This window comes from Octopus bimaculoides, chromosome 3 (assembly GCF_001194135.2).
Source record: "Octopus bimaculoides isolate UCB-OBI-ISO-001 chromosome 3, ASM119413v2, whole genome shotgun sequence".
Classification (NCBI taxonomy): Eukaryota; Metazoa; Mollusca; class Cephalopoda; order Octopoda; family Octopodidae; genus Octopus; species Octopus bimaculoides.
The window spans coordinates 161,756,862-161,770,911 of record NC_068983.1 but is presented as its reverse complement, the minus strand read 5'-3'; the positions used below and the strand labels follow the sequence as shown (position 1 = coordinate 161,770,911).

Genomic DNA, 14,050 nt, shown 5'->3' with positions numbered 1-14,050 from the left:
ACTTTCAAAAACAAAAGTTGCAAAGCATTTAGAGTGGAGTAAAAAAACCTACAGAATTGGTCTCTAGAGCAGTGGAAGAATGTTATTTTCTCGGACAAGTCATCCTTTACCTCATTTCCAACCACTGGCCCACATATACGTGTGGAGACAGCCAAAAGAAGCATTTGGCCCAGACTGCCTTCTTCCAACTGTTAAACATAGAGGAGGATCTGTGATGATCTGGCGGGGGGGCTATATCTTGGAAATCCGCTGGCTCAACGGTTTCCATTCATGGCAGAATTAATAGTGAAGACTATTTAAGCATTCTATCTGATCAAATTCATCCTATGATTGCAGAACTGTTTCTGGAGGGAAATGCAATATTTCAGGATGATAATGCACCAATTCAGACATTTAAAGTTGTTACTGAATGGCACAAGGAACAATTCTAGAGAAGTTGAACATCTTATCTGGCCACCACAGTCCCCAGATCTCAATAGTATTGTACATTTATGGTGTATTTTAGAAAAATAAGTAAGGAATCGATATCCTCCACCATCATCACTACATGAACTGGAGACTGTTTTAGCTGAAGAAGGGACAAAAATTTCTTTGGAAACAATTCAAACTTTCTATGAGTCCATATCTCATAGAATTCAAGTTGTAATTACTGCCAAAGGCAGTCCTACCCCATATTAAAACAAATTTGTTTGAAATTTTAAGGTGTTTCCATTATTTTGTCCAACCCCTGTAGATCGATAAATGATGAAGATTATCACAAATTTTTCATAGATTAAATAGCTACCACCACCACCACCCTTATTATTTCATGTCTGTTTTCCATGCTGGGATGGGTTGGGCAGTTTGACAGGAGCTGGTAATCAGGAGGGCTACACTACGCTTCAGTCATCTGTTTTGGCTGCTCTTCCTGATGCCAACTGCTTTACTGAGTATACTGGTTGCTTTTATATGTGGCACCAGCACAAGCCCTTTTTAAGTGGCACTGGCACAGATGCTTTTACATGGTACTAGCACAGGCCCATTTTTTTTATGTGGCGCCAGCATGGGTGCTTTTGTACGTGGTACCAGTACCTGTCAGGTTGCTGTCAGATTTCAACACAGCATATTTCAAGATATTAGCAGGGGCTATACGAGGTAATAATGCCAAACATACCAAATACATAATTTCTCCCTATGGGCAATTATCAAGAAATAATTAAAATGGTTGATAAAGTCAATGTCAGATACTTACCCTAATATCTGCTACAAACTGGTTAATAACTTTGGGAGCTTCTGTTTGACTTATTATAGCAGCAACACACTTGGCAATAGAATGAAATGCCTGTAACAAAACAAAAGCCATCCACAGTTATTATTAAAACAAAAAGCCAAATACAGATCTTCTTAAAATAATACATTAAATGTTTTTTTACCTGTTTATGTACAGCTAAAACAGCATTACTTGATTGTACCCCTGACACAGGATTATATACAGGTGTAATGAGCATCTACAGAAATAAATGAAAATTAATTAACTTAAATCACTAATTGGTCATTGTAAATGAAATACCTTTGGAATGTACTGAAAAAGTCTGAGAAACAAGTTTGTGGTGTCAGATGCTATCAGGATAAACTTGATTTGTTGGAATCAAAATGTCCTTTAAAAATCCATGACTGAGTTGTTGGTCTTCAATGTAACAATGATTTATATAAATATCTGAATTTAGAAAGAGCAAGTTTATATTTGTATATCCTAATTAGTCTTGTTGGGAATGCTTATTTTAAGCAATGATTATTCAACAAGTTCTTATCTAGAAAAAAAAAAAGAAACAATGATAGAGACAGCCTGGCCCTATTTTTCTTTGACAGAGGAGATTTTATATATATATATATATATATATATATATATAGTGGCCAGTTCCCTCTGACTGGCTGACTGGCTCTTATGCTGGTGGCACGTAAAAAGCATTATCCGAACGTGACCGATGCCAGGCCTGCCCGACTGGCTCCTGTGCCGGTGGCATGGAAAAAGCACTATCTGAACATGATCGATGCCAGGACTGCCTGACTGGCTCTCGTGCCAGTGGCACGTAAAAGCACCCACTACACTCTCGGAGTGGTTGGCGTTAGGAAGGGCATCCAGCTGTAGAAACCAAGCTAAATCAGACAGGAACCAGGTGCAGCTCTCTGATTTACCAGTTCCAGTCAAACTGTCTAACCCATCCCAGCATGGAAAGCAGACGTAAAATGATAATGATGATACACACACAGAGGATGAAACATTGATTCCTTTCTAAAGGCTATCAGTAATGTAAGGAAATAGTTTCAAACTGAAATGGACAAGAAGACAGCTGACCAAAAGCGTAAATCTCCACACAAACATTAGGACCAGTTTTGTTTCTAGCAACTAATATATTTTAACCCTTTAGCATTCATATTATTCTGTCAAATGTACTATTTTATTCTCTTTGCTTTGAATTAATCATGCCTTACTTCATAGCTTTCAGATTTCAATGATGTGATAGTTTATTTTTAGAATTACATAGTAGAATAGGTGGGAGAGGCCAGATCTGGTCATTTTCTCCATAAATTTAGGCCAAATATGGCTGGTTCAAATGCTTAAAGTGCATCCATCAAAATGCATTCCATTTATGATAAATGCAATTCTGTTAAGTCTTCAAACTTTGATATTTAGACAAATTTAACTCCAATCAATTTACAACAAAGAATGCTACGAACAATAAGTAAATAATAACGAAATGATAATTACCAAAAGTAGATCTCTGGATGCAAGTTTTGGTAAGTCGGCATTGACAAGAGCCTGAAAGAATTCGAGTATTGAGTCTAGGGCCCCACCTTGTAACAAAGGTGACTGGACTAATAACAAGATCTGGGGTAACATCTTTTCTTGGATGTTAGTCATGGATGGAGGATGTATATGTAAGATGGATGTCAGAAGATTTAGTGTCAGCTGAAATTACAAAAAAAAAATGCGTGTTTTAATTCATTTAACCAATTAAATTACTAAAATTAATTATATTACAAATTATCATAAATAGAAAACATGGCAGCAATTTTGTTTTCAGTCAGATTTTGTGTGTTTTAATTTCCAGCAATACACAACTCAACTTGGTCGTCTTTCCTCCATCATTCTTTGTCCACATCACATGTCAATACCAATACACTGTGGTCTTATACCCAGGTCCTCTCTCAGCTCATCTCTGCACTGGTCTTCATACAACACCATCATTACACATCAGTGAAGCAAACTGACCCCGTTCCTCTCTAACCTTCACACATCATCTGCACTATCACACTTACCATTAAAGAACAGTCAGAACACTTTTCATTCTACAGACGCAGGAGGAAAGAGAGAAAAGGAAGAGGAAAGAGAGAAAAGGAAGAAAAAGAAACAAACATTTATTTTACAGAGGTTATTCTTTTACAACTAACAAAATAAGAAAAGCTGACTTACTTGCGACACATGCAGATCATTTTCATTTATTAGTGGAGGCATTTCTTCCATCATGTTGCCGATCATGTCTGGAGTCAAATAAACACCTGAAGAAGAAATAAAGTTTTCCTCTTTAAGATTTCTTAAACATGAATTTTAATGCCTCTTCACTATTAAGGACTGAGAAAACTAGTTCTGGCGCCCATAAAACTGTTTTTATCTATTCTTAATTGCCATGTAGTGTTTGTAATAATTTATTTATCATAAATCAGACCCTTCAATAGCCTTTGAAACTGTATGTTCCAACATTCTGCCACACTCATCCACTTCACCCTTCATTACTATTAATCATTTATTCCAGACATTATCAAATAAACAGAACTAGAGATGTTCTTAACAAATGACGGTTTCAGGTTTATCTCCCTTCATTTGCACAATGATAGCAGTAAGGAAAAACAAAAAAAAGCTTTTTTTGGTCAAAATCATCTCTATGCCGGAATTCTACTGTAATTCTCTTAATATCTATAATTCAAGTCTATCAGTTATGTAGAGGACTCCTTCAGTGAGGGTACTTCATACTGTGTTGTGGACTAGACCAGTATATATGTCCCCATATATAATGTAGTGAGTTAAAAATCATTTTAATTAATTAAAGTTCTGAGAGACAACTCTTAAAGTTAAATTGATTAAAAATTGAATGTTAGCCTGCAGTAAGGAGTCTTATGTTAGGTTAAGGATAGGGACAACTTTAGGCATATTTTTTGACAAACTAGACATCCTCATTGAACCAGTTATATTTGTACACTTATGAAGTTAACAGAGAAATATAAAATATCTTTACAACATCCATATTTATTGAACAGGAATCTAAATTTTTAACTCTAAACAATGAAATCAAATGTATTTCCAAACCTTTTGGTTAAATACATTTACTTAAATCTCAAAAAAGGATCCTACATATAACCTAAGACATTCTTTATTCACTGAAAATATTTATGAAAGACCATTTGGATCACTTACCATAATGTTTTACAAGAACATCAAGGCATGCCAACGTTTTCAGTTTCAAAGCGCGATGATTCTTCCGCAGAAAAGTTGCAAGAATTGGTATAGCTTCTTCCTTAAAATAATAACATTTTTGAAGTTAACAACTATTTTGGCTAAACATTTACAGGTAAAGCAACAAAGAACAAGAACTTGGTAGCAGAAAATTGTCAGAACTTACCAAAATTGGACGTAAATCAATTTTTAAGGGTGAACTGAAAGTAAAAGTTTAGAGAATATAAAATTGGGGGGGAAAATATAAATAATTGCATAAGAAAAAAAAACTATATAAAGGGCATGGATACATACAAAGTGAACCCATACACACACACACACACACAAGAAATTTCATGGATGACCGCAACAATGTCAACAACACAGTTAACAACAGCAGCAGCAGTAACAACAACTACCACAATGACAACACTGTGGGCGAATACACTAACACAGAAGAATACAGGAACTGTACCATATTTTTTGGGTCTTAGGACAGCAGCAGCACAATAGGATGAGAGGAAGGGGCTGCTGAGGGGAAGGCCCCACTGTGGCTAAAATCTATGACATACACACACACAAACAAGGACACAAACGCATGCGCACTTAAGGATACACACCTTAGAAGAACAGAATGGAGTAAGTGGAGCAAGAATACACATGAAAACTGTTGCTGAAGAGGTCACAGATGTGTGACGAAAGATTTCTGGACAATGGACATGAGTTAAGATAATAAAATAAGAACAGTAATAAACGCGTGAAGAAAACAATATATAGTGTGTGTTTATTTGGCAGAAAAAAAAGAAAAAAAAAGACCATTCCGAAATATAACAAAAAAATGCTAGAAAAGATATTGGACCATCTATTTTTGACATATCTTAACTTCCACAATATTTCCCCAACAAATATCACAATCACTTCTTTTACATTACTTTTAAGTTTAACTCCAGCTACTCTAGGCAATCATCACCCTCGTCATTTTAACATCTACTTTTCCATGTTTGCATGGGTTAGACAAGAGTATGTTGGGGCAAAGTTTTACACATCCTGATGTCTTTCCTGTCACTAACGTCCATTTGTTTCCAAAGGAGGTAATAATGTCTAGCAAACAACAAACAGCCCAGACAGGCTTTCATGGCAGACTGCAAGCAAACGGCATTCTCACAAAGGGTTTCTTTCAGGTTCCATCTACCAACTCCACTCAACAAGGCTTTGGTCAGCTCAGGGCTATAGTTGAAGAAACTTGCCCACGGTGCTACATACTGGAACTGAACCTAAGACCATGTGATTAGAAAACAAACTTCTTAACCACACAGCCATGCCCTCACCTCCACAGAATTTAAAAAAATATTAATTGTTCTCCTTTTTTTGCTTGCAACTGTATACATATAACAAGCACACTGAGCAGCAATGGTTGAAATATAGGTGTGTTCAATTATATTTAGTGTTCATGTAGACTCCAACATGGTAAGGCCTTTGCTGCAGAAACTGTTTCTAGAGAGAAATTCTCGTTATAGACAATGTTTGAAAAACACACTACTGGGCTATAAATGACATCATCAGACTGCAGAACATGTCTCTATGTCATTATGCTTCATCAGCTAAGGACACTGACTCCATTGTGTATAGTCCACTAAGAACTGGTGTCCTTATTTTTAAACAAAAAAAAAAAAAAAAAAAAAAAAAAAAAAAAAAAAAAAAAAAAAAAAAAAAGAAAAGAAAAAAAACACACTTGCTGGTGTGTGCAAAGCTTTGTCAAGCTGGAATGAATAAGAATGGCACACTAAGCAGTGATGATTCAAATATGTGCATACAAATATTTTTAACGTGGTCAAACATGGCACATGTAAAGACATTCGAGCAAGAGCGTTGCCAGTGCCGCTGGACTGGCTCCTGCGCAGGTGGCACGTAAAATACACCATTTCGAGCATGGCCGTTGCCAGTACCACCTGACTGGCCTTCATGCCGGTGGCACATAAAAGCACCCACTACACTCTCAGAGTGGTTGGCATTAGGAAGGGCATCCAGCTGTAGAAACTCTGCCAGATCAGATTGGAGCCTGGTGTAGCCATCTGGTTCACCAGTCCTCAGTCAAATCGTCCAACCCATGCTAGCATGGAAAGCGGATGTTAAACGACGATGATGATGATGAATTATATTTAACATGTTCAAATAGACTGACTGGCTCCTGTAGGATTTTCGAGCGAGATCGTTGCCAGCGCCCCTGGACTGGCTTGTGCGGGTGGCACATAAAAGACACCATTTTGAGCGTGGCCGTTTTCGTGCGGGTGACACGTAAAAGCACCCACTACACTCTCAGTGGTTGGCGTTAGGAAGGGCATCCAGCTGTAGAAACTCTGCCAAATCAGACTGGAGCCTGGTGTTGCCATCCGGTTTCACCAGTCCTCAGTCAAATCGTCCAACCCATGCTAGCATGGAAAGCGGACGTTAAACGATGATGAAATAGACTCAAATGTGGAAAGACCTCCACTGTGCAGTGAAAACTGTCAGTGTAAGCCATTAAATTCAAAATTATTTAATCAAAGACAAAAGTAAACAAAACTTACCCAGCAATCATCGTTAGTGCATTGACAGCAGTTAACCGTGTTATTTCATTTTTAAGGCGCTCCAACAGGATTGGCAAACAAGTTTTCAATTCTTCTGTTAAACTGTCTCCAAGGTTACGGATTATTTGACCCCTGGGTAAATGTAATTAGCATCACTTTAATTAAATTATTTATGTTTTACTTACACCAATACAGACATTTAAAGATCAATAATACATACTAATTAATTTCTGATATTTCCATTGAACAGGGGAAATATTGGGAACTCATACGGAAGAAACAGTACAAATAGTAAAAAAAAAAAAAAAAAAAAGCAAAAGCCACCACACAAAATAAAATAAAGAAATGTTCTTACATGCAAGTGATGGCTCGTTCTTTGACTTCTTGATCAATGTCTGCAGCTTTTAAACGACATAACACACAACCATATAAGTCTTTGACATATGGCTCAAAATTGAAACTACATGGAACATCTGAAATAATCCATGGTAAATGGTGTCAGGAATAAATAAAGGGCCATTCCACAACAATACAACAACTATTCATCGAGAGGCAGAGGGCAAAAGAAAAATCTGTAACTAACCTAAAGGCCTTATGACCTTCACCAGTTGCTGCATAACCAACAAAGCTTCAGATGTGATTTTGTAAAATGTATCATTTACAGCAGCAATGATTGGCTGCAATGAAAAGACCAAAACCATATTTTAGTGCTATTTATCTGGACGAGATGAATTAATGTTATCTAGACAATTCATAAAAAAAAAAAACAAATATCAGTTTGATGTGTGTGTTATGCCATTGATAGAAATAATTATACATATAATCACAATTTGAGAAATCTTTCTAGTAAAATTTATTAAAGGTCAATGAATAACAAGTATTCATCTGCTACAAAGAAAGCAAAACAATTGACGATTAGTTGAACTTACTTTGTGTAAGGGGGAAACTATTATTTTAAAAGAGCTCTCAATTATTGATGGGCCTTTCTATGTTATGGATATCCATAATTTGATTTTGTACTTGTCTTGAGTCCGAATTACTCTATATAAAGAACTGACCCTGGCACTCTATTAAATAAGATGACGAGGGTTCCAGGTGATCTAATTAACAGAAGAGCCTGCAAGTGACTGACCACTCTATTGAGATGTGTACTCTTAATGTAGTTCTCAGGGAGATTCAGTGTGACAAGGCTGGCCCCCTTTGAATAACATATACACTCACTTTTTCCAGCTGAGCGGACTGGAGCAATGTGAAATAAAGCGTCTTGCTCAAGGAGACACCATGCCACTGGAATTCAAACTCACAAACATCAGCTGAATACCCTAGCCACATGCCTCCATTACAGAACTGACCCTACCAAGTGAAGGGCAGATGACTTGTATCTCGTTATGAAGACATAAAATCTCAATGGTTCATTACTCCAAGCTAGAAGTAATTGAGTCTGTTGCTATAAACAACATCAACACATGTTTCATTAGATTACTCAAGTAAGTTCAAATCTCTCTCAGTATAACGTCAACATCAATGGACTCTGGCAACAAATTGATAGTTCTAGGCTAAAAGACAAGAAATCTTTAAATTCTGCCTAAGGCGCCATAAGGATTGAATCTAATATATCACCACCCATGCCAGCATGGAAGGCGGATGTTAAACAATGATGATGATGATGATATTTTACAGTTCTGAAGAATTTCAGACACAGATATGGCAAAGAAATATATAATTAATAGACGTGCCATAGAAATTAGCATTAACAGCAAAGGAGTTACAAGATAGTTAACTGCGAGAATTTAACTTGGTTTTTGTTTTTGACAACCACTTTAAAAGGGAGATGTCAAATGAGATTTTTGCTTCTTCTAAGTAATAAAAACAATGGGCTAAAATCCCATCAAATAAACTTAGGTGGCATCAGTAAGTTTTGGTCAAAGAATATTTTTAAAAACAGGAAACATTTTTTGCAAACTGATAAACTGATTTTTTTCCCCTTCTTTTAGGCTAAAAGACAATCTTTTGTCAAATGTTGATCATCATCAAACATTCATTTTCCAAGCTGGAATGGGTTGGATGGTTTGACAGGATCCAATGACGACTGCTTCCCCCCCCCCCCCAATGTCTGTTTTAGAAAGGTTTCTACAGCAGAAGACTCTTCCTAACACCAACCACTTTTTAGAGTGGACTGGATACTTTTTATTTGTGGCATCAGCAATAGCTAGGCTGCTTTGCAAGTTGCAAAAGCTGAGATGGCCCTAAAACTCAAGGAAAATAGGAAGAGGGAGAAGATGGGATGATGAGAAAAAGAAAGATGAAAGAAACAGAGTTGAGAGAGTGTGGCAGGAGAGAGAGAATAAAAGAGTAGAGATTATTGGCAGGGATTCTGGAAAGAAATAGGGGTGAAGAAAAGGGGTTAGTGAAAAAGTGAAAGACAGTGATAAGGTGGATTATGTAGAGGGTGGCGTCTAGGACAATCTTGCATTATAAGGGTAAGTATGGAGAGAAGGAAGACAAGGGAGAAATAGACAAGTGTAGCAAGGAATCCAAAGTCAGATGGTGGTGGTGGGGTAATGTCACAGGAGGTGGGGAGGTAGTTGAGAATTTTGTTGGCATCAGCTTCAATAAGTATTTATTAATGGTAAATAATTTATTAAAAATGTACAGATATGGAAATATTTTATTCTCAAATGCATAATAATAATGCAGAATAGCATAAATAAAATAGAACATCCTTATATTGCAAAAAAAATTTGTTAGCAGCCAGCCATGAGACTCGAACTCACATCTCTGTGATTACCGGTCATAGTGCTTTACTTTTAAGCTAAACTGCCCACTAACAAATTCTTCTCTAATTTTTGAACTTATAAATTTAGCTTTTATAGACACCATATGTAAACAAACAAAGATTGCGTTTTTTTTTTTTTCAGAAGCATTGAGATGTATTGAATTATACAGATATGGAAATATTTTATTCTCAAATGCATAATAATAATGCTGAATAGCAATATAAAGATGTTCTAGCCTATTTATGCTACCCAGCATTATTACTATGCATTTGAGAATAAAATATTTTCATATCTGTATATTTAAATACATCTCAGCACTTCTGGAGAAAAGAAAAAAAAAAAAAAAAAAAAAAAAAAAAAAAAAAAAAAAAAAAAAGAAACTTTGTTTACATATACCGTAATTTATTAAAAATGGTATTACTTACCGGTACAAGGACTGCAATGTGAGGATGAAAAACAACTGGACTGTGGTTGACCATTAAGCTATTCAGAAATGCAAGGGTATCTATCTTCATATTGGAACTGAAGCTTCGATCACTGAATGACGATTGTCAGGGGGGAAAAAAAAAAGAAGAAAATAATGAAAATACACTAAAAAGTTACATTAATAATAAATTTGAACTTTAATAACAAATATTAATAAAAAATAAATTTAAGAGTTTTAATAAAAAAAAAATACTGTCAATAAATTTAAAACAAAAAGAAAAGTTAGCTTAAGCTCAACTGATAATTTAAAGGTAATTAAAGCAAAAGAAAAGAAGAAAAAAAACCTACTATAAAAACTAAGAATTTGCAGTCCTGTGGTTCCAGGTTCAAACTCCACTATGTAGTACGATGGGAAAATATCTTGTGTTGTTTTATATGAAAACCATAACTTAGATGTTTGATTCATCATCATCATCATCATCATTTAATGTTCGTTTCCCATGCTGGCATGGGTTACATGATTTGACAGGAGCTGGCAAGCTAAAGGGTTACACCAGGCCCCAGTCATCTGACTTGGCATGGTTTCTATGGCTGGATGCCATTCCTAATGCCTACCACTCAGAGTGTTCTGGGTGATTTTTATGTGGCACCAGTATGTGTGCTTTTTATGTAGCAATGGCATGGGGGGTTCTTTTATGTGGTGTCTGCAGGGGTGCCTTTTACATAGCACCGGAATGGGTGCTTAGAAATTCTTAAAATAAATCCCAAGTTGAAATAACTACTTGAATAAATACGATTGAAGAAAAACTTTAATGGTGCTACCCCAACAGAGCCACACTCCAATGACAGAATAGTAAAAGATGATTCTTTCTACTATAGGCACAAGGCTTGAAATTTGGGGACAGTGGGGATGAGTCAATTACATCGACCCCGAAAAGACGAAAGGCAAAGTCGACCTCGGCGGAATTTGAACCCAGAATGTGAAGACAGATGAAATACTTCTAAGCATTTCATCCAGCGTGCTAACGATTCTGCCAGTTCGCTGCCTTGGAACAGTAAAAGATATGTTGTTGTTGTTGGCACTCCGTCGCTTACGATGTCGAGGGTCCCAGTTGATCCGATCAACGGAACAGTCTGCTCGTGAAATTAACGTGCAAGTGGCTGAGCACTCCACAGACACGTGTACCCTTAACGTAGTTCTCGGGGATATTCAGCGTGACAGTGTGACAAGGCTGACCCTTTGAATTACAGGCACAACAGAAACAGGAAGTAAGGGTGAGAGAAAGTTGTGGTGGAAGAGTACAGCAGGGTTCGCCATCATCCCCTGCTGGAGCCTCGTGGAGCTTTAGGTGTTTTCACTCAATAAACACTCACAACGCCCGGTCTGGGAATCGAAACCGTGATCCTATGACCGCGAGTCCGCTGCCCTAACTACTGGGCCATTGCGCCTCCACAACAGTAAAAGATAATAAAGAATAGACATCAACAAAAATAAAGGTATAGTTACCTGAAAGAGTACAATATACCAGGAATAAGTGCTAGCATGTGATTAGTCAATGCACCAGGTAACACCTGAACTAACTCCATCAACAAACCAATGCAACCTTGACGAGTTTTCACACTTTTCTCTTTCATTTGTTTATGAATCGCTTTCACAATACTGGGAACCTGAGCCTGTAACATTGCTACTGGACTGAAAGAGATAAAATTGATTTAAAGATTTTTGAAAGCAATTTCTAAAAACCTTAAAAATAATCAATTCACAACATGAAAAATACTCAGAAATAAATGAATGAATGTCATTACATTAGTATAACTTTATAATTATGTTCTCTAACTTTTCTCTCAAATGAGAAGACATTTTCTTGCCATGAGGCTGCACAACGAATATGCAGCCAAGTAATCATCATCATCATCATTTAATGTCTGTTTTCTGTGCTGGCATGGGTTGGACAATTTGACAGGCATTGGCAAGCCAGAGAGCTGCACCAGGCTCCAATCGTCTGTTTTGGCACAGTTTCTATGGCTGGATGTCCTTCTAAAAGCCAACCATTCTACAGAGTGTGCTGGGTGCTTTTTATGTGGCACTGGCATGGGTGCTGGACACAGAACATTGCAGCTGATAGAAGCGAGAAAATATCGACCAACTAAGCATGGAAAGCAGACGTTAAACGATGATGATGATGATGATGACCATAGGCACAAGGCCTGAAATTGTGGGGGAGGGGGGGGGGCAGTCAATTACATCGCCCCCCAGTGTTCCACTGGTACTTAATCCATTGACCCTGAATGGATGAAAGCCAATGTCAACCTTGGTGGAATTTGAACTCAGAATGTAGCGACAGGTGAAATACCGCTAAACATTTCGTCCAGTGTGCTAACGATTCTGCCAGCTCACTACCTTAATAATAATAATAACAAAGTGTCAGATGTGTGTTTTATGGTGAATTTATAACTCACCCCTCTTCATGATCCATGGAGTCTGGTCCGGATGAGACAACAGGTTTGGTCTGACGAAGTAATGTGATGTAAGCATGAAAGATATCAGCTTTCACATTTTCTTCTCTTTCTGAATTAAAAAACAAAAATTAACTTGTATATTTTTATAACAGACAAATATTTATTCCTTAGAAAATTCTAATTTTTTAGTTGTGAAAGATGATGCTTTAGAAAATGTAACATTTCAACTGCTTAAAACTGGAATATATTTTCTTCATGAGAAAATAAAAGACATACATTGTCAAAATACACAATTTATAGCAACCAGCCTCTGCAGACAATTTAAGACATGAAATTAGGATCAAAATTTACATGAATAAATTTTGGTTCCTTTAGATTAAAAACAATGGCAATTTTTATATAAAGGAAACCTAAATTTAATATCATTAGCATAACAGAGGTACTTATTTTATTGAACGATGGAGGATAAAGCATAAAGTAACAAGACCTAAACTTAGAATTTAAGTGAGGTTGACTAAACTTAGTGTTACAGTGTGTGGTGCCATTGTCCTTTGAATTGAAAAACTCAGGATACAATACTGTTACCTTTGAATCTGGCAATGAGAGCAGCAGAGAGGTTTTTGTAAAAATCGGGTAACATTTCATGCCAGGTTCCAATAATGGCATCAAGACATTTGGCTGCTGCCCGTCGTACCTTCCAACTCATGTCATCATCATCACTATATTCGTCTTCAGAATCTCTACAATGAAACCATAATGAAAATCGGTAACATCAACCAAGACACATACGAGTTGTTGGAACTGGAATTAAAACTAATTTGTGGTGAAGGAAATAAACAACAACAACAAACTAAATAAACATTAAATAACTTTATCTTCCAATGATATTAGGATGCGAGTCAATAACGGAATTGCTAGATAACATCCCAGATTGCTTAACAATTGCATTTCTCCAAAGAAACTCTTTACAATATTTTGAAATGAAAAACAGTCTTGGAATAAAAACAGGATGACTGCAGCAAGAATACTGATCAATGAAATGTCACCCATAACTAAAGTGATACCTCTAGGGGCTGCACTTAATTATCATTGACAGGTTATATCTATATGTTAGGTTGCCACTTGCATTGTCATGAAACCCAACTCCCAGACCCACATGTAGCCTAGCCATTTCAGCACCTGAAAAGCAGTTTCCACTGCCCAGTTCATACTGTCACATGTAATTCTCTGCTCTTTCTTCTTGTGTCCAGGGTGATGATGAAAGGATCGATGGAGCAACAATGGAATGACTCCTTTCTAGGCCATTTCATGAGAGAGAGAGAGAGAGAGAGAGAGAGAGAGAGAGAGAG

General features: G+C 36.7%; 1 protein-coding gene across 1 annotated transcript in view; it reads right to left on the bottom strand.

Annotated features, from left to right (window-relative positions):
- LOC106867201 (cullin-associated NEDD8-dissociated protein 1) overlaps positions 1-14,050 on the bottom strand; it is a 71,616-nt gene that overhangs the window by 28,763 nt on the left and 28,803 nt on the right. Inside the window, exons 11-23 of the mRNA XM_014912008.2 lie at positions 13,287-13,441; positions 12,702-12,810; positions 11,749-11,934; positions 10,241-10,352; positions 7,622-7,715; positions 7,394-7,511; positions 7,039-7,170; positions 4,659-4,692; positions 4,454-4,553; positions 3,455-3,540; positions 2,750-2,950; positions 1,413-1,487; positions 1,232-1,321 (exon numbers count right to left, since the gene is read on the bottom strand). Of these exons, the coding sequence (XP_014767494.1) occupies positions 1,232-1,321; positions 1,413-1,487; positions 2,750-2,950; positions 3,455-3,540; positions 4,454-4,553; positions 4,659-4,692; positions 7,039-7,170; positions 7,394-7,511; positions 7,622-7,715; positions 10,241-10,352; positions 11,749-11,934; positions 12,702-12,810; positions 13,287-13,441 (1,492 nt within the window). The remainder of the gene's footprint in view (positions 1-1,231; positions 1,322-1,412; positions 1,488-2,749; positions 2,951-3,454; positions 3,541-4,453; positions 4,554-4,658; positions 4,693-7,038; positions 7,171-7,393; positions 7,512-7,621; positions 7,716-10,240; positions 10,353-11,748; positions 11,935-12,701; positions 12,811-13,286; positions 13,442-14,050) is intronic.